Here is a 20,064-nt window from a genome sequence, read left to right as displayed (position 1 = left end):
CAAAGGATGGACAGTGACCGGTGTTGGCAAAATGGGGGAGACATTGGAAGCCTGGCTCTTTTATGGTGGTGAGTGGGATGAGCCCTCCTGGTGGCCCGTGGTGAAGAACCCACCTGCCAGTGCAGGGGATGGGGTTTGATTCCTGGGTCGGGAAGATCCCTCGGAGAAGAAAATGGCAACCCACTCCAGCATTCTTGCCTGGGAACTCCCACGGACGAGGAGCTGGCGGGCTACAGGCCATGAAGTCCGAAAGAGCCGGACAGGGCCGAGTGCCTAAAGAGCGACAGCAGCAGAGATGCTGCCTTTTGGGAGGACATCTTGTCAGTTCCGCCAAGTGTTAAAACGTGGAACTGTCTTATGACCCAGCAGTTATAGAAATGTGTTTTCACACAAAAACTTGTTCACAAATGTTCATAGCAACATATTCATAGTAACCAAAAAGTGGTGACAAGCCCCAAATCCATGGAGCGATGGACAGATGACCCGCTGTGGTGCAGCTGTGTAATGCAGGGTCAGTCCGCGGTGAGGAGGGCTGAGGCCCTGGCCCGGGCCGCCCTGACGCGGGCGTGGCGTCTTTGGTAAGCGCCGAAGGACACGGGCTGCGGGAGAGGGAGCACAGGCTGTGCGTGAAGCGCTTAGAGGCGAAGCCGGACGTGAAGCGTCTGGCCGAGGAGGGGGCGGGGGTGGCTGCTAGAGGGTGTGGTGTTTCTTTTTGCAGAGGTGAACATTTTCCGGAATTAGACAGTAGTGACGGACGCACGCCTCTGAGTGTGCTCGAAGCCGTTGAGTTGTGTGCTTCAGGTGAGTGCCTGTGGGACGCGTGAGTTACGTCTCACTCCGTTGTTAAAATAAGACACACTGTTAGCGTTTGTCTGGACCAAGCCGGTTTTATCTTCTGTGGCCCAGCAGCTCTCAGTGTTTCCTGAAATCTCTGGTTCCCGCCCACTGTTCGAAGGATTTCTGCTCTGAGGCCCAGCCTTCCTGTTCACTAGAGGTGACACGAAGAGAGAGGTCCAAGAATGGTCCTGACGGCCTGTGTGCACTCAGGCGGCCCGTGGTGTGGCCCGAGCTCGAGCTCCCGCGCGAGGCCGGAGAGGCAGGGCCCGGCCGGAGAGGCAGCTCTCTTGAGAAGCAGGCTTTTCTGTGGTCAGTTTTGGGCTTTTGGCTTCCTCGGTGAGGTCATTTTACACAGACTAAACTCCTTTGTTTCGACCACATTTCACTGTAAATTTCAGACTTGCTGCTGTGAGATTTGTGTGCTTTGCTGTTTGAGCTCTCATGAGCTGTGAGAGGCCCCTGTGCTCTTCGTTTGAAATTAGGCTCTTCTGACAACGCTGGCACTGTAAGCTGATGAGCTCCGCTAGCAGACAAGGAGTAGTTACCCAGCACGTTGTTAACCAGCGTGTAATTCCAGGAGAAGGACGCAGGCGGTGATCGTAGAACTCCAGGCTGTTTTTCAAAGCCTTGGCGTACTTTCTTTGCTCCTGACTGGGTGCATACTGTAGCTGGCTTAGGGGCGGTGGTTGTGGGCTGGTCTGGGTTTCTCATTAGCTCCCAGAGCGCCGACATCCACTGTGGGAACTGCCTGTGAGAAGCTTGGTGTTTTCCGTGGCCGACAGGCCTGTTGCGTTCTGGTGGGGTCTGCACGGGGGTCTTGCTGCAGGCCTTTGAGGCTCAGCCCCACATCCGGCTGCTCTGGCTGCGGCCAGCCCGTCAGGGTGGGCTTCTGAGTCAGGGTGGGCAGCCACCTCTCCTTCTCCAGGGCTGCTGCTTTTTCTGGAGAAAGCAGACTCTTTGCTGCAGCTGCTCCCAGCAGTGTGGGCCGGCGGGGCTTGGTGGTGAGGCGCCTGGGCATGAGGGCTGTTCACTCTCATGAGCCTGCGGGGTGCGCCGGGCTCGTGTGTCTCCCCGGCGGCCTCACCGCGTGGAGGAGGGTGGCAGTGTGGTGACTCTGGGGCACAAGTGTGGATTTGGACCCGTTGTTCTGTCTGTGGTGTGTCTCCCTCGTGGCCTGTTCGGGAGAGTCAGAACCTGAGCAGATTCTGGGTGGTGGGGGTGGGGAGGGGCGTCCCCAGGGCTGTGGGGTCCCCAGGGCCGTGGGTGTCCTTTGGGCCTGTGGGGGTCCCCTGGCCTGTGGGGGTCCTCTGGGCCTGTGGGGGTCCCCGGGGCCTGTGGGCATCTCCGAGCCTGTGGGCATCCCCAGGGCTGTGGGGGTCCCCGGGGCCTGTGGGGGTCCCTGGGGCCGTGGGTGTCCTCTAGGCCTGTGGGGGTCCTCTGGGCCTGTGGGTATCCCTGGGCCTGTGTGGGTCCCCGGGGCCATGGGGGTCCTCTGGGCCTGTGGGGGTCCCCGGGGCCGTGGGGGTCCTCTGGGCCTGTGGGGGTCCTCTGGGCCTGTGGGTATCCCTGGGCCTGTGGGGGTCCCCGGGGCCATGGGGTTCCCCAGTGTTGTGAGGGTCCCCGGGGCCGTGGGTGTCCTCTAGGCCTGCGGGTATCCCCAGGCCTTTGGGCATCCCCAGGGCTGTGGGGGTCCCTGGGCCTGTGGGGGTCCCCGGGGCCGTGGCTCAGGCACAGCCTCCCTCTGTGGAGCGGGAGCACTGCCAGCCCCCGAGGGCCACTCTTTGTGTCCTCGGTCCCCGAGGTGTCGTCTTCCCCGGGTGATGAGGGCGCCCAGGCGCAGTCCAGCCAGTGGACCCGGTGGTGCAGTCCAGACCTGAGCCCCCTAGGGTCAGAGACATGAGGAAGTCTCATTTTCTTCCTTGTATCAGCTGCTTTTTTCCCCCTAGATGTTCAAAGGATTTTATTTTTTTTTCTTCTTTGGCCGTGCCTTGAGGCTTGCGGATATTGCGTGGCCGGGGACGGGCCCTCAGCTGTCGGCCATGAGGGCTTGCGCGCTGTGGCCTGTGGGCCTGGAGTGCAGGCTCAGTGGCTGCGGCGCGCGGGCGTAGTCTCCCCGCGGCGCGCGGGGCCTCCTGAGCCAGGGACCGACCCGTGCCTCCTGCATGAGCAGCTGCACTCTTGACCTCGGAGCCTCGGGGAGACGCTCCTCCTTCCCGTTTGCTCTGAAGGATCCTGTCTCTCCATTCTTTGCATCTGCTCCTCTTCCGGCCTCTGTGTGTGTCCCCTGCTCTTTCTCTTTCTGGCGGTGCTGCACAGCTTGTGGGATCTTAGTTCCCTGGGCAGGGATTGAACCCAGGTCCTTGGCAGTGAGCGCACAGGGTCTTAACAGCTGCACTGACAGAGAATTCCCTCTTTTGATCCGTTTTTGAAATGTTTTTTAAACGTCTATTTTACCTGATTTCTCTTACCTAGCATCTGAGCTGTTCTGTGAATTTCTTAGTCCCTTCTCCGCTTTTCTTGCTGTTCACTAGCTTGTCTGGGGCTGGAGGTTCCAGTGCCGCTCTGTCTGTGGGGCCATCTGCCTGCGGCGCGGCGTCTCTGTGTGGGGTGTGACTCGGTCTCCTGTGGTGTTGCTTTAGGTGAGGTTAGTCCGTCAAGGCTGTATATGGTCCCCCTGCTTATTTAACTTCTATGCAGAGTACATCATGAGAAACGCTGGGCTGGAGGAAGCACAAGCTGGAATCAAGATTGCTGGGAGAAATATCAATAACCTCAGATATGCAGATGACACCACCCTTATGGCAGAAAGTGAAGAGGAGCTAAAGAGCCTCTTGATGAAGGTGAAAGAGGAGAGCGAAAAGTTGGCTTAAAGCTCAACATTCAGAAAACGAAGATCATGGCATCCGGTCCCATCACTTCATGGGAAATAGATGGGGAAACGGGAAACAGTGTCAGACTTTATTTTTTTGGGCTCCAGAATCACTGCAGATGGTGACTGCAGCCATGAAATTAAAAGACACTTACTCCTTGGAAGGAAAGTTATGACCAGCCTAGACAGTATATTCAAAAGCAGAGACATTACTTTGCTGACTAAGGTCCGTCTAGTTAAGGCTATGGTTTTTCCTGTGGTCACGTATGGATGTGAGAGTTGGACTGTGAAGAAGGCTGAGCACCGAAGAATTGATGCTTTTGAACTGTGGTGTTGGAGAAGACTCTTGAGAGTCCCTTGGACTGCAAGGCGATCCAACCAGTCCATTCTGAAGGAGATCAGCCCTGGGATTTCTTTGGAAGGAATGATGCTAAAGCTGAAGCTCCAGTACTTTGGCCACCTCACGCGAAGAGCTGACTCATTGGAAAAGACTCTGATGCTGGGAGGGATTGGGGGCAGGAGGAGAAGGGGACGACAGAGGATGAGATGGCTGGATGGCATCACTGACTGGATGGATGTGAGTCTGAGTGAACTCCAGGAGATGGTGATGGACAGGGAGGCCTGGCGTGCTGCGGTTCATGGGATCACAGAGAGTTGGACACGACTGAGTGACTGAACTGAGCTGAGCTGAGTCCTCTGGACTGTGGGGGCGGTGGGGGCGGTGGGGGCATGGCCCAGGGTGGCTCTCCTGTTGCGCATACGCCCTCCTCTGCTGTCTCCACCAGGCATTGCTCTTGGCATCTCTGAGCCAGGAGCATTGCCCACGCTCTGCCCCGGTCCCCACACTCTGCCCTGTGGGGTCCCCTGGGTCTGTTTGGGGCTGTCCCTTCTGCCTTTTCATGCTGCTCATGGGCTTCTCAAGGCAACAGTGCTGAAGTGCTTTGCCATTCGCTTCTCCAGTGGACCACGTTTGGTCGGAACTCTCCACCGTGACCGTCCGTCTTGGGTGGCCCTGTATGGCATGGCTCCTAGTTTCAAGGAGTTAGACAAGGCTGTGGTCCATGGGATCAGATTGGTTAGTTTTCTGTGATTGTGGTTTTCATTCTGTTGCCCTCTGATGGAGAAGGATAAGAGGCTTATGGAAGCTTCCTGATGGGAGAGACTGACAGAGGGAACCTGGGTCTTGTTCTGATGGGCGGGGCCGAGCTCAGTAAAGCTTTAATCCAATTTTCTGCTGATGGGCTGGGCTGTGGTCCCTCCCTGTTGTTTGACCTGAGACCAAACCGTGGTGGAGGCGATAAGGATAACGGCGGCCTCCTTCAGAAGGTCTCATGATGCACTGCTGCCCTCAGCGCCCCCAGCCCTGCAGCAGGCCCCTGCCGACCCACGCCTCCCCAGAGACCCCTGGGCACTCCTGGGAAAGTCTGGGTCAGTCTCCTGTGGGGTCGGTGCCCCTTTCCCCTGGGCCCTGGTGCCCACAAGGCTCTGTCTGTGCCCTCCAAGAGTCTGTTTCCCCGGTCCTGTGTAAGCTCTGTAATCAAATCCCGCTGGCCTCCAAAGTCAGGCTCCCTGGGAGTTCTCAGCACCTTTGCCAGATCTCCAGGTTGGGAAATCTGTTACGGCTCCTGGTGGCGGATTAGTTGCTGAGTCTTGTGACCCCAGGGACTGTCGCCTGCCAGGCTCCTCTGTCCATGGGATTCTCCAGGTGAGGGTACTGGAGTGGGTTTGCCATTTCCTTCTCCAGGGGACCTTCCCGACTCCGGAATTGAGCTTGGGTCTCCTGCACTCCAGGCAGATTCTTCACCAACGGAGCTACAGGGGAAACCCTGTGGGGTTTTGGGTCCTAGAACTTTCTTAACAGCCAGACTTTCTTTGGTATAATTGTTCCGCAGTTTGTGGGTCGTCTGCTCGGCAGCGCTGTGGTGGGGTTAATGGCGACCTCCTCCACAAGGGCTTAGGTCACAGGCTGTGTGACCTAGGGAGCCGCACCCGGAGCCTCTGCCCTGCGGCAGGCCGCGGCTGAGCCGTCCCTCGCAGGAGGCTCAGAGGTCTGGCTCAGTCTCTGGGCCCTGGTGCTCACAAGGTGTTTGTTTGAGCCCTCGGAGTGTCTCTGGTGGGTGTGGGGTTTGATTCTGAACGTGATTTTGCCCCTGCTGCCGTTTTGGTGGAGCTTCTTTGCCCTTGGACGTGCGGCATCTTTTTTCGGTGGGATCCGACGCCCTCCTGTCGATGGTTGTTCAGCAGTGAGCTGTAATTTTGGAGTTCTCGCAGGAGAAGATGAGTGCGGGCCCAGGTGGGCACAACTGAGCGTCGCTGAAGGCACGCAGCTTGGAGTCTAGGGGAAAGCACAGGAGCAGGAGGAACCGCGGGGACCCAGCCGTGTTGGCCTTTGGCCACCTGGTGGGGAGGGCTGACTCGTTGGAAAAGACCCTGATGCTGGGAAAGGTTGGAGGCGGGAGGAGAAGGGGACGACAGAGATGGTTGGATGGCATCACTGACTCGGTGGACATGAGTTTAAGCAAGCTCCAGGAGTTGGTGATGGCCAAGCCAGCCTACGTGCTGCAGTCCACGGGTCGCAAAGAGTCGGACACGACTGAGCGACTGAACTGAAGTGAACTTCGGCCTCCCCGCCGTGATGTGTTGCCGTGAGGCCTTGTGACTCTCAGTGGTTTCCTTGTCGAGGGAGCTGTGCTCAGAGATGCGAAGTCATTGCCCCTTGGTTGCAGAGCAAACCAGAGGCAGTGCCTGGACCCATCCTTAGTGTCCTGCTCCAGGGCCTGCCCTTGGCCTTGGGAGAGCCTGCCCGCCGCTCATTGAAATGAATGTGTGTGTGCGCGTTGCGAATCGGCCAGGCTTTGGCTAAGAGGCCCCAGCTTCGTGCCCCTGCCGCAGAGGCAGGGCAGCGCCCCGTGGCCCCCACGCCCCTGTGCTTCCTCCCCGAGCGGCAGGCCTCGTGCCTTCGGTTGTGTGGTGTGCCCTCCCCGCCGCGGGCAGCAGCTGGCGACCCCCCGTCCTGCACGTGCCCTCTGCGCTCCTAGCCCTGTGTCATTTCTGCTCAGCTGTGTTCCTGCCACGCGGGCCCGGTTCCCTCGGGCGGCGGATAGAGCAGAGTCCAGGGAGCAGCACGGACCAGTTCCTGCACCCTTGCGAGAAGTGCACGCACACAGGCGCACGCCAGTGTAGGCACACGCGGGCACGTGGAGTGGCGCATGCCCGCGGCCTCCTGCCCGTGCTCAGGCTGGGCTGTGTGGCGCCCCTGCAGGTCCTGTGGGCGGAAGGCGCCATGGCCTTGTTCCGTAGCCCTTTCACCCAGTCAGCGAGGCCTGCTCCCACAGGCAGCACTCTCTCAGGAAAACTTCAAAAAGGTTTGTGCTTGACCCACTGCCCCATCTGCAGCTTTGTAAGGTGCCCTTGGGTCCTGGGCCGCTCTTCCGGAGGAAGTAGCCGGCCCTCGGGGCTGGGAAGGAGAGTCCAGTCCCCTTGGCCTGCCCCTTGCTCACCAGAGCTGACCACTGTGCTCGTGTTAAAGACCCTCAGCCTCTACTCACCCCTCAACCGCCACGTGGAGCATCATCTCCCTGAGGGCAGAAGTGTTGTTTTAACCTGAGTCTGGGCACTTTGAGCAGTGCCTGGTTGGGGAGCTTGCCTCTGCCCGGCCGGGGCCTTGCTAGAGTAGGAGGGGCTCGAAGGAGGGTTCTTCTGTTTCGGAGACCTGCGGCCCTGTTTGTTAGCAAGTTAGTGGTGAAAGGTAGCTGGTGCAGGGAGTGCCCTGGGAGGGGGTTGCCTCTTCAGCAGCGGTGGAAGCTGGGCGGTGGGCGATGTGTCTTCCGGGCATCTGTGAGCGCCCGTGAGCGCCCAGCCTGTCGGTGGTCCCAGGGTGGTTGCTGTGGAAACCTCTCCTCCCTCTGGGGTAGGGACTGACCTGCCTGCATTCCTGCTTTGAAGAAGCAGTGGGCCCTTGCAGAGGGAGCACGCGACCCAGCCTGCCCGTGTGATGCGCAGCTTCCCCTGCAGTGTTGCTGAGACCTGCGGCCCTGGGAACGGCGTCTGCTCCTCAGGCCTGTGTGCACAGCTGTCAGTGGACTGAGATGAGCACACAGGCAGACCGTGGGAGGAGGGTGAGGGGTGCAGAGCCGGGGGGGTGACTCTTGTGCAGTTAATATGTCTTCCTTCCTTCCTTACGTAATAGGCGGTTCCCAGACTTCACTGCTTACTATAGAAGGGCACCTGTCCGATTTTGTGGGTTTGGTGAATTTCATAAAGAAAATTAGACGCCTACAGCAGTTAAAACTTGACACTTTAAAAAATGATCTCGAAGTAAAAGTCACCTTTTGGAGCAATCGCGTAGCTGACAGTGGTTTATTATGGAGCATGCTCAGCAGCGCTGTGAGCGCACCCAGGTCCAGGACTGTGGCGAGAGGGCGAACAGAGCTAACCGTGCGCCGTTGGCGGGCTCCCCTCCACCGACTCGCTGGCCCTGACGAGGGGCCTCACCCGACTGCCGGCCTCAGGCGGAGGCTGGTGCCCTCTCCCCTCGGGCGCCTGTGAGCCTGATTCTGCCCTTAGCTCTGATGTGCCACTGTTGTCAGGGAATAGGTGTTTGTTTAGAAATCAGTTAAAGTAAGATGCCTTTGTGTTTTCTCTTTTCAGGCAAAAGTAAAGAAGCAGAAATAAAGAGAATAAACAAAGAGCTGGCAAACATTAGATCCAAATTTAAAGGTAAGGCTCACCCGCTGGCCACACACACAGCATTCTCTCGTAAATTTTGCAAGAGGGACTTAATCTCTTAATCTCATCTTTATTTTTTTCATTTCAAATCAGAGTGAAGGTCTCAGTACAGACGCTGTCCTGGCTCTGTTGATGTTTAAAGTAAAGCCGGTGGTTATTCTGGAGTAGTTTGATGGTTTGTGTAGAGTTGATCCTGGATAGCGGGGCTCCTCCCGGGTCCAGCCTCTTCCTGGAGCTGGGAGGACACTGGCCTGGAGCAGTCCCCGCCCCCGAGCTCCAGCCAGCCCCCTGACAGTGCGGGCCTGCTCTGCGTGGGGCCCGCGCTCACCAAGCGCCTCCCACCGCCGGCCCCTCCGGCTGTGTCTTCGCGGCCTCGCCGGCCGGCTGGGGGATGGGTGCTCCCTGAGCCGCCTCATTTGGGAGAGTCGCCAGGTGTGGATTTTCACTCTTGGGACATGTTTGTGAGTCCCGTAGACTTTACATTTTCGGTTAATTTTTACAAATTTGAGACCTGGTGCAAATCTCTGAGCAGACGTTAGCCGGAAGAGTGGCTGAAGCTGCCTAGAAAAAGTGCGTAGAGGAGAGCACGGGGCGAGCCCACAGAGCCGGAGGGACCGTGGGCCGCAGGGCTGCCGGCGGGGCTGCGCGGGCATCCGGTGCGGGCAGGACGCAGGCCCTCGAGGGGCCAGGACTGCTCCAGCCGGACTCGGGGAGGTGTTCCGTCTTGCTGTTGACCAGTCCAAGCATCCTCTGGGAGGCCTGAGAAAGTCTTGGAATTTTGTGTGGAGCGCTTCACTTACATAAATGTTTCTTGTGTGTGTCTTCGTGTGTATGGGCGGACGTCTATAACTTCCACTGCTTAAGTGTTTTAAAAATCAGCTGTCTTGCATAGCAGGTGCATTTACTTAAGCTCTATTGGAGCGCAGCTGCTCCACAACACGCAGCTCCCTTTTCTAAGCGCAGTCACTCTTGGCTGCTGCCGGCCTCCTCACGGGCCTTTCCTGCTGAGCGGCCTCCTCACTGTGACGGGCCTGTCCTGCTGAGCGCTGCCGCAGGCCGGGCGCCTCTCTGGTGGCGCACAGGCCCCGGTGTGCCGGCTGCGGAGGCCGTGGCGCGGGGCCGAGTTGCCCTGCAGCGCGTGGTTCTTCCCGCACAGGGGTCGAGCCTGCCTCCCCTGCACCGGCCCGCGGGCTCTTGCCCCTGTACCGTCGGGGGGTCGGTGTGGGTCTCGTACAGCTGAGTGAGTCACCTCTGCGTGCTCACGCGTCCCCTTCCTCCTGGATGTGCTTCGTGTCGCCACAGGTCCCTGAGAGGCCCCGGGCTGTGCAGTGGGGCTTCACCAGTTACCTGGCTTCTACACGGGTGCTCACTCACTCCAGAAGTGTCTGACTTTTTGTGACCTTGTGGACTGTAGCCGGCCAGGCTCCTCGGTCCATGGGGCTCTTCCCCAGGCTTGAATACTGGAGTGGGCTGCCACACTCTCCTCCAGGGTCCGTGGGGCCCGTGACCCCGGGAGGCGGCCCTCCCCCATTGGCAGGTGGACCTTTACCACTAGCGCCACCTGGAGGCCTCCGTGTGTACACGGCGACTGCAGTCTCCCCGGTGTTCTTGTCTAGCAGGTTTACCTTCCCAGCAAGAGGGGAGGTGCGGAGATGGCTCCGCCCCGCTGTCCCCAGGCGTCCCGGCGCTCGCCTTTCGTCACAGCTGCACACCAGGCGACTCCCGTCGGGGACGCCCTCGCTGTGTGCCCCCTCACTCCTCCCGGCCCTCCCTGTGTGCCCCCTCACCTCTCCCGCCCCACCCCTCCCTGTGTGCCCCCTCACCCCTCCCGGCCCTCCCTGTGTGCCCCCTCACCCCTCCCACTGTAGCCCACGCCCGCTGACCTCTGCACCCGCTCCTGGCTCCGCCTCTTCTGGAACCTCTCTCGCGGGCTCCGCTCACTGGGCCTGTGCATCTGAGGGTCCCTTGTGTCTCACTGCGGCCCGACAGCTCGTTTCCGTTCACGCGGCTGACTCTCCGTTGCTCGGTGTGCTTCAGTTCAGTCACCCGTTCACCCGTTCTGGAGAATCTTCTCCAGAATCACAGTTCAAAAGCATCAATTCTTCAGGGCTCAGCCTTCTTTATAGTCCAACTCTCACATTTGTACATGACTGCTGGAAAAACCATAGCTTTGACTAGACAAACCTTTGTCGGCAAAGTGGTGTCTCTGCTTTTTAATACACTGTCTAGGTTTGTCTTAGCTTTCCTTCCAAACAAGTGTCTTTTAATTTCATGGCTGCAGTCACCATCTGCAGTGATTTTGGAGTCTAAGGAAAGAAAGTCTCTCACTGTTTTTCTTTTTTCCCACATCTGTTTGCTGTGGAGTGGTGGGACCAGACACCATGATCTGAGTTTTGTGTTTTTTATGTTGAGTGTCAGGCCAGCTTTCTCACTCTCCTCTTTCACCCTCATCAAGAGGCTCTTTAGCTCCTCTTCACTTTCTGCCATTAGAGTCGTATCATCTACATATTTGAGGTTGTTGATAGCTCCCAGAAATCTTGATTCCAGCGTGTGATTCATCCATCCCAGCATTTCTCATGATGTGCTCTGCATATAAGTTAAATAAGCAGGGTGACAATATACAGCCTTGTTGTACTCCTTTCCCAATTTTGAACCATTCCATTGTTCCATGTCTGGTTCTAACTGTTGGCTTCTTTCCTGCATACAGGCTTCTCTGGAGACAGATAAGGTAGTCTGGTATTCTGGTTTCTTTAAGAATTTTCCACAATTCGTTGTGATCCACACAGTCAAAGGCTTTAGTGTAGTCACTGAAGCAGGAGTAGATGTTTATCTGGGTTTCCCTTGCTTTCTCTATGATCCAATGGATGTTGGCAATTTGACCTCTGATGCCTTTTCTAAGTCCAGCTTGTACATCTGGAAGTTCTCAGTTCACGTACTGCTGAAGCCTGGCTTGAAGGATTTTGAACATAACCTTACTAGCATGCAAAATGAGCAAAATTATGTGGTAGTGTGAATATTCTTTGGCATTGCCTTTCTTTGGGATTGGAACGAAAACTGATCTTTTCCAGTCCTGTGGCCACTGCTGAGTTTTCCAAATTTGCTGGCATATTGAGAACAGCACTTTCGCAGCATCATCTTTCAGGATCTGAAATAGTTTCAGTTGGAATTCCGTCACCTCCACTAGCTTTGTTCCTAGCGACGCTTCCTGATAAGGCGCACTTGACTTCACACTCTGGGGTGCCTGGTTGCAGGTGGGTGAGCACACTGCCGCGGTTTTCTGGGTCATTAAGACCTTTTGCATCTGGTTCTGTGTGTTGCTCCCACCTCTTCCTAATCTTCTGCTCTGTTCGGTCCTTGACATTTGTCCTTTATTGTGCTCATCGTTGCATGAAATGTTCCCTTGATATCTGATATTCTTAAAGAGGTTTCTAGTCTTTTCCATTCTTCAAAGTCTTGGGGGTTGGTATATGGCAACCCACTCCAGTACTCTTGCCTGGAAAATCCCATGGATGGAGGAGCGTGGTAGGCTATAGTTCATGGGGTCGCAAAGAGTTGGACACGACTGAGCGACTTCACTACTATCAGTCAGGCTGACTTTTGTCCCCAGGGACAGAGGCTGGTCCAGCAGGGTTTGGCGAGCTGCTGCCACCTACTGGGTGGAGGCCAGGCAGGCCACCAGAGACCCCAGCACCACTGGGCCTGAGGAGGCCCAGTGCCGAGGCTGAGCAGCTGGGGTCTAGGAGGATGTCAGCCCAGAGCTCACCATGGAGAGGCCTCTTTCCACTTGAAGCTGAACCCTGAGAGGCAGTGCCCTTGGGGTGGGAGTGGCTGGGGAGCCAGCCGCCCTGTCCCAGTCCTCTGGAGGAGGAGGTGGCTGTCGCAGATGGAGCCCCGTGCTAGGTGTCACCTACCAGCTGCAGCTGACTTTTCAAGGGTGTCGTCCCAGCACCGTCACAGAGGAGCCCGATGGCTCGGCAGGAGCCAGAGGGGCGACCGCAGGGGACTCGCAGGGGCCGCCGAGACTGGACGCGGGTGGCAGGGAGCTGGGCCGCTGTCTGTAAAGCAGTAAAAGACAGACCAGAACATTTCAGTGGGGACCTTAGGCAGCATAAACAGAGTCACATGGCAGATTCTGAAATGAGACCAGATGGAAGTTCCAGGAGCAAAGCACGGAGTAACTAGAATGAAGAGCTTGTGTGGATGTAACGACAGGCTTATTAAAGGACAGTGTCCTGGAAGACGGGTGGGGAGGCAGCCTGTCCTGGGTGTGATAAAGAGTGGGCGAGAGACGGGGTGGGGGACGAAGTCTGGGTGGTTGGCTGCCTCCTGGGAGGAGAGAGAGCTGGTGTGACAGAGGACGCGTGAAGATCCGTGACGCTCAAACCTCAGATGCCGTGTCCACAGTTACAGTAAATAATGAACTCTACACCTAGAGACACCGACGTGGAAACGCTGAGCCCGAGACGGGAGATGTTTGGTCTCTAGAGAGGAGGAGACAGGCCGTCCTCACAGGAGCCGTCCCTGCCAGCTCGTCACAGGGCCGAGGGGCAGCGGGGCGGGGGCTGCGGTCAGCACGCTGTAAGGGGCGGCCCCAGCAGTCTGCATCCAGCTGCCGGCTCCAGGAGAACGACGCTAAAAGAGGCCTTTCCAGACGAAAACGGAGAGTTTCCCACCAGGGAGCCTGTGCTAATGGAGAGTCTAAATGGCCTCCTTCAGGCAGAAGCAGACAGTCCTGGATGCCGATGAGGACCGACGGAGGACGACCGTGGTGGGCGTGTGGGCGGCGCACGGGCCACTGGGGGTGAGACGTGCATGGGGTGTGGGGTCCTGGGCGACCGACAGCTGGAGTGGGAGGCGTGGACGGGGCCTGGCCCACGACGGAAGCGGTGGGCACAGCCTCGTGTGCAATCTCCCCATCGAAGCCTGAAGGCGGCCGCTGGTCTTCCCTGGGCCGCCCTGCACCCCTGCCCTGGCTGCCTGGCTGGCCTGGAAATCAAGAGCGGGGCTCGGGCTGCTTGTGGACGCTGCGGGCCTGCCCTCGGTCTTGGGTCCTCTAGCGACAGCCGCTGTGCTGTGCTGTCCGGGGGCCAGGCGTGTCGTCTCGGTGCTGGCCTTCAGGGGATGTCTTCACGAGCTCATTCACTGTTGGGTGCTCGCTTGTCCCAGGTGCTGGGGCAGAAAGACGAATGACGGGAGTTTCTGTAAGGAATGCACGCTCTTAAAGCTACGGGAAGACTTGGGAAACACTTTTCCTCGGAGCGTGAGTGCGTGCGTCGTGGGCTCACTCACCTGTCCCCACTCCTGGCGGCCTTCGCGGCTTCAGTGCTGGCCATCGCTTTGCCTGTGTGCTTTAATCTTTCGCTTTTTTTCCTGGGAGATTCTGACAGTGATTTGTTGTAAACCGGCTTTCTGAGATACGAGGGCGCTGGGGGGTTAGCAGGTGCAGGTGTTCATGCAGCCGCCCCTGCAGCCGACCAGGGTGGAGCGCGGCCCCGGCGAGCGCCCCGCGCGGCCCCGGCAGCACGTCCTGCTGCGCGTCTCGCGGCGGAGCCGCCGCGTCTGCTCTCTGACTCTGAGTGTGCCTTCGCGGCCGCCCGCATCTTGACGGGCCGCGTGTGGCGCTGGCTCCCCGTGGGCGGCGTGGAGCTGCTGTGAGTCCCGCGTGCGCGGCTGGTGTAGGTGCGTGGTGTCCTTCCTTTCAGGAAGGCGCCTGAGGGTGGAGCCGCTGGCTCGCTCAACGGGTGCATGTTTGACCTTTTAAGAACCTGTCCCGTATTTTCCAGAGTGGCTGCCCCGTTTTGTGCCTGCTCAGCTGAGTGTGAGTTCCCAGCTCCTCCACGTTCTTGCCCGCATGTGATACGGCTAACGGTTAGGCCTTGGTTTTCCCAGTGGGTGTGCGGTGGTCCTTACGTGGGGGAGCAGTTGAGTGCAGTTGGGCCTGTGGGGTCCTGGTGGACGCGCTGGTACCACAGCCCCGCAGCAGCTCGCAGCCCGGGCCACGCAGACTGGGCTCAGGGGCCATGGGGCTCCCTCTTGGTCCACACTCGGCCTATTGCTGTCCCCTGCCTGAACATAGGCAGGTGCTCGCTGAGGGTCAGGGCCAGGGTGGACGGGTCTCTGAGAGAAGGTGAGCAGGCAGCCCAGGTGGGAGTCGTGCAGCAGCACGCGGTGGCCGGGCTCAGACGCCTCGCCCTGGAGACACTGGCTCTTTCCCTGCATCGCGGCAGCACCAGGGCCAAGCCTCCTGAGCTGTGGCCGTGATTGCGCTTTCTGGGCGCTCGGCGTCGAGTGCGTCTGCGAGTCTCTGTGTCCCGCACGTAGCCTCACTCCAGGGGTGAGGGGCGGGCAGCACTTTGGGCTGCTCATTGGAGGAGGCTTCCAGAGGTGGTGGCGAGCGGGCTCGTGCTTGAGGGGCAGCCATGTGGGGTGAGGCGCGGTCGCCTGGGCCCCGTGCCCTCAGCTCAGATGCTCTCCTGCGGGGACGGGGCGGGGGTCCCGTCGGGAAGCAGTGAGCTGGCTTCCCGCAGTGGGAGGAGCAGGGAGCCAGGTCCGCTCTGACTTGATGTTGCTCGATCATTAAGTAGCATGCAGCTTGCTGCTGAGAAGGACGGGGGTCTCAGAGCTCCCTAGGGAAGGTGTCCCGCTGGCTGGCTGGAAGGATGGGAGTCTCAGAGCTCCCCAGGGAAGGTGTCCCGCTGGCTGGCTGGAAGGATGGGAGTCTCAGAGCTCCCCAGGGAAGGTGTCCTGCTGGCTGGCTGAAAGGATGGGGGTCTCAGAGCCCCCCAAGGCTGGCGTCCCGCTGGCTGGCTGAAGGACGGGGGTCTCAGAGCTCCCCAGAGACGGTGTCCCGCTGGCTGGCTGAAAGGACGGGGGTCTCAGAGCCCCCCAAGGCCGGCGTCCTGCTGGCTGGCTGGAAGGACGGGGGTCTCAGAGCTCCCCAGGGAAGGTGTCCCGCTGGCTGGCTGGCTGGCTGGCCTGTGGTCCACTGTCCCTCAGGAGTCCTGGGGTCCTTCTTCTCAGTGCCCTTGGAGGTCAGCCAGGGCTCGTCCCGGGACACAGGTGACTCACCCTCGCAGTGAGGGCTGTGGCTGCTCCCACCTTCCCGGCTCCCACGTGCTGCTTGGCCCTTGACCCTGCGGTCAGGTCACTGCAGCGCCTCGCTCGAGGTGGGCGTTCTTCCTGCGCTCACCTCTGCGGGCTGCACGGGGATGCTGCGCACTTCTCGGGTGAAATGAGAACCTCTGCTTTTAAAATGGCACTGTCTGGTGGTCCTTTTTAAAGCAGCACTTTCTGTGCTGACAGAGACCTGTTGTGAACCTGCCTTGCCATGGTCTACCAGGAGAGGCCGAGTCGCGCTGCCAGCAGGGTGGGGAAACAAGCCCTTCTGGTGGTTTTGTGTGACTTTTCGGGTGGGTGATTTGTCCTACCACTGGGTGAAATGAGAGATTATTTAGAGTGTGTTGTCTTGCCTAAATGAATAAACACCTCTGAAAGGTTACGCTGCTGGTGAGGTCAGGGTGGCGCGGCAGGACTGTGCTGGCGGGGTTGTGTTTGTGCTGCTGGCCGGCAGGCTGGTTTGGGGTCTGCAAGGGACCCAGACAATCGGCTCTCACGTGCCGACCAGCTCAGCAGCGCTGGGCGCGAGCCTGACAGTGCGGCGGTCTGGCCGGCTTCCTGGAGTGGGCCCGGCGCCCTGTCCCTGTGCTGCCCCTCCCCGCAGGCGACAGAGCGCTGGACGGCTACAGCAAGAAGAAGTACGTGTGCAAGCTGCTGTTCATCTTCCTGCTGGGCCACGACATCGACTTCGGGCACATGGAGGCCGTGAACCTGCTCAGCTCCAACAGATACACCGAGAAGCAGATCGTGAGTGCGCGGCGCGGCGCCGCTTCTCACCGGGGCCCCTGGCGCCTGGCTCTTGCTCTGCACCTCTGTCTGTCTGGGGACTTCCCCAGGTTTAGGTGGGAGCTGACGGGAGGGCGCCGTGTCCCGGGGGCCCATCCCAGAGGGCGGGGAGGCACGCTCCCTCCCCTCAGTGCCCGCGCACGTGTGCCCCCCCACCCCCCGCTGTTCCTAATCCGGGCGCAGGTGCGCTGGTTTAAGAGCGGAGGGCGGGTGTCTGCACCTCGCCCGGCCCCAGTGTCTGCCCCAGTGTCTGCTGGGGTGAGTGCCCGTGTCTAGGCCCTGAGGGCCCCCAGCTCGATGCCTCCAGCCCTGCGCCCGCCTGGAGCAACATGAGTTAAAAAAAATTTAACTTCCAGAAAGTGAAAAAACACACTTGATGCCCCAGGGGCTTTGTTAAGTATTGGTGTTTACTCACCAAGCAATGGGCTTCCCAAGTGCTAGTGGGGAAGAACGGGCGCTCGTGGCAGAGCCCCTGCCTGCCAATGCAGGAGACGCGGGCTCGATCCCTGGGTTGGGGAGGCCCTCTGCTGTAGGGAATGGCATTCTAGGAGTCTTGCCTGGGAAATCCCGTGGACAGAGGAGCCTGCCAGTCTGCTGTCTGTGGCGTTGCTGAATCAGACACGACTGAGCAACTAAGTGCACGTGTGGGTACGCGCGCACACATACACACAGTCACACTCATGCAGACACACACACGGGCACACACACACACGTGCACACGGTCACGTACACACACGTGCACACGCACACACAACGCACACAAACTCACACGCACATACAACACACACATACACACGGTCACACTCATGCAGACACACACGGGCACACACACACACATGCACACGCTCACGCACACACACGTGCACATGCACACACAACGCACACAAACTCACGCACACAACACACACATACACACAGTCACACTCATGCAGACACACACGGGCACACACGCACACACGTGCACACGCACACACAACGCACACAAACTCACACGCACACACAACACACACATACACGCACACAAACTCACACACATACACGCACACAAACTCACACGCACATTCATGCGCACACGCACACACTCGCACACACACAAACTCATGCACACACACACTCACTCACACTCACACAGTCACACTCACTCCCACCAAGAAATCGCTGAGCGCCTTCCATAGGCCTGGCAGTGTGCTGGGGGCCCTGGGGACACAGTGACCGTAAGCAGGGGTGGACCTGGCTCTTCTCCAGGGGCGAGGCCGTCAGACAGCCCCCTGCAGAGAGCGAGCAGAGCTGTGGCTGACGCCAGGAACCGAGGCGGGTGGGGCCCTCTGGACTCTGAGCAGTGGGCAGCTAGTAGGCAGGGCTCTGAGGGGCAGGAAGACCTGAGCTGAGGCTGAGGCTGAGGCCAAGAAGTGGATGGGGCGGTAGGGGCAGACAGGGCACCCTTCAAGGCCCATGTGTGGGAGGACAGGGTGGCCAGAGCCCAGAGCAGAAGGCGAGCTCCTCCTGAGACCGACAGGGCTGAGAGGTGCTGTTCCTGAGTGGGGAGGGTGTGGGCAGCGGGGACAGAGCGAGGTTGAAGTTGGCCCAGTGGTGAGGAGACTCTGGGACCTTGAGACGGCCGAGAGAGGGAAGGTGGTCCGCAGTGTTCCTGTCATGGCCGAGGCAGGCCCTTCATCCTGGTCAGGTCCCCATGGACCAGTGACCAGGGTGGGGATGGGGCTCCAAGGTGTCTGATGCCCGTGGGGACGGTGCCTCAGGTTTGTCCTGCAGAACTGTCCGAGGAGGGATCTGGGGACAAGACTCGTGTTCTCAGGAGAAGGCAGGTGGGCCCTCTGTGGCCTGACCGCAGCAGTGTGCCGAGCACACTGGGGTGGGGCTGGGGGCCGGCCGAGTGTGTCCAGCGGTGGTCTGTCTCCTCTCTGGAACCCAGGGCTATCTCTTCATCTCCGTGCTGGTGAACTCCAACAGCGAGCTCATCCGCCTGATCAACAACGCCATCAAGAACGACCTGGCCAGCCGCAACCCCACCTTCATGGGCCTGGCCCTGCACTGCATTGCCAACGTGGGCAGCCGGGAGATGGCCGAGGCGTTTGCGGGGGAGATTCCCAGAATCCTCGTCGCCGGGTACGTGTCTGGTGGCCTGCTGAGGGCGCGGTCACCTCCCACATGCGTAAGTCAAGTGTGTGAGTCCTGAAGGCGCTATGGGCCTCGTAGCCGCCCATCTCGGTCACAGCCTTGGGGGGGAGGTGGGCCGGGGTTGCCGAGTTAGTCGTCAGGAGGTCCATACAGGCCTCTGTCCTGGGCCAGAGCCTCACCCGCCTCCTCTTGGTCCCCGTGGGCTGTGGCAGCCCGAGCTTGATTGCGTGGAGAGCCCGAAGCAACCTTTTCCCGTGTGTCCCTCCAGGCCCCTCGTGGGTGCAGCTCTGTCCCCTGGGGGCCGCGGGGTGTCGTCCGTGGGCTCTGGTTCCTTTAGGACCGCGGGGTGTCGTCCGTGGGCTCTGGTTCCTTTAGGACCATGGGGTGTCGTCCGTGGGCTCTGGTTCCTTTAGGACCATGGGGTGTCGTCCGTGGGCTCTGGTTCCTTTAGGACTGCGGGGTGTCGTCCGTGGGCTCTGGTTCCTTTAGGACCGCGGGGTGTCATCTGTGGGCTCTGGTCCCCTGGGGGCCGTGGGGTGTCGTCCCTGGGCTCTGTCCCCTGGGGGCCGCGGGGTGTCGTCCGTGGGCTCTGGTTCCTTTAGGACCGTGGGGTGTCGTCCGTGGGCTCTTGTCCCCTGGGGGCCGCGGGGTGTCGTCTGTGGGCTCTGGTTCCTTTAGGACTGCGGGGTGTCGTCCGTGGGCTCTGGTTCCTTTAGGACCGCGGGGTGTCGTCTGTGGGCTCTGGTCCCCTGGGGGCTGTGGGGTGTCGTCCATGGGCTCTGTCCCCTGGGGGCCGTGGGGTGTCGTCCCTGGGCTCTGTCCCCTGGGGGCCGCGGGGTGTCGTCCGTGGGCTCTGGTTCCTTTAGGACCGTGGGGTGTCGTCCGTGGGCTCTTGTCCCCTGGGGGCCGCGGGGTGTCGTCTGTGGGCTCTGGTTGCTTTAGGACCACGGGGTGTCATCTGTGGGCTCTGGTTCCCTGGGGGCCGTGGGGTGTCGTCTGTGGGCTCTGGGCCGTGCTGGCCTCACTCTTGCTTGTCTTTCAGAGACACCATGGACAGCGTGAAGCAGAGCGCCGCCCTGTGCCTGCTGCGCTTGTACAGGACGTCCCCGGACCTTGTCCCAATGGGTGACTGGACGTCCCGTGTGGTGCATCTCCTCAACGACCAGCATCTGGTGGGTGCCTCTGGGTCACGCCCACTCTCCCCTGTGGGGCAGCCTCTTCCGGGCCAGGGCCACGTCAGCAGCCTCGTGTGACTTCCAGGATGGTGAGGAGGACACCCCTGGCCCGGCCGTCGAGCTGGGAGGGCCTGCAGGGGGAGGCTGGGAGCCCCTCCCTGGGGTCAGGGCAAGGGAGCCAGGGCCTCTGACGCACCCTGTCCAGGTGTGGAGGGGCTCCTGCTGGTGGGGCAGAGGCAGCACAGCCCAGCACGTTGCAGGGGTGCTACGTCCGCTGGGGGCCTGCAGAGACGTGTCTTTCTGCACTCCGTTCAGGGCTGCCGTGGGGCTGTCCTATGGCCCCGGGGGCTCTGACACACAGGCCACCTAATCCACACGGCTGGACGTGAGCCAGGCCCGAGCCTGCTCTGTGTCGTC

General features: G+C 59.9%; 1 protein-coding gene across 5 annotated transcripts in view; it reads left to right on the top strand.

Annotated features, from left to right (window-relative positions):
• AP2A2 (adaptor related protein complex 2 subunit alpha 2) overlaps nucleotides 1-20,064 on the top strand; it is a 68,747-nt gene that overhangs the window by 22,499 nt on the left and 26,184 nt on the right. For all 5 annotated transcript variants that reach the window (XM_060404169.1, XM_060404168.1, XM_060404166.1 and 2 more), the window contains exons 2-5: nucleotides 8,357-8,425; nucleotides 16,155-16,297; nucleotides 18,267-18,460; nucleotides 19,515-19,644. In XM_060404169.1, coding sequence (XP_060260152.1) covers nucleotides 8,357-8,425; nucleotides 16,155-16,297; nucleotides 18,267-18,460; nucleotides 19,515-19,644 — 536 coding nt within the window. The remainder of the gene's footprint in view (nucleotides 1-8,356; nucleotides 8,426-16,154; nucleotides 16,298-18,266; nucleotides 18,461-19,514; nucleotides 19,645-20,064) is intronic.

This window comes from Ovis aries, chromosome 21 (genome assembly GCF_016772045.2).
Source record: "Ovis aries strain OAR_USU_Benz2616 breed Rambouillet chromosome 21, ARS-UI_Ramb_v3.0, whole genome shotgun sequence".
Classification (NCBI taxonomy): Eukaryota; Metazoa; Chordata; class Mammalia; order Artiodactyla; family Bovidae; genus Ovis; species Ovis aries.
This window is presented reverse-complemented; position numbering and strand designations above follow the sequence as displayed.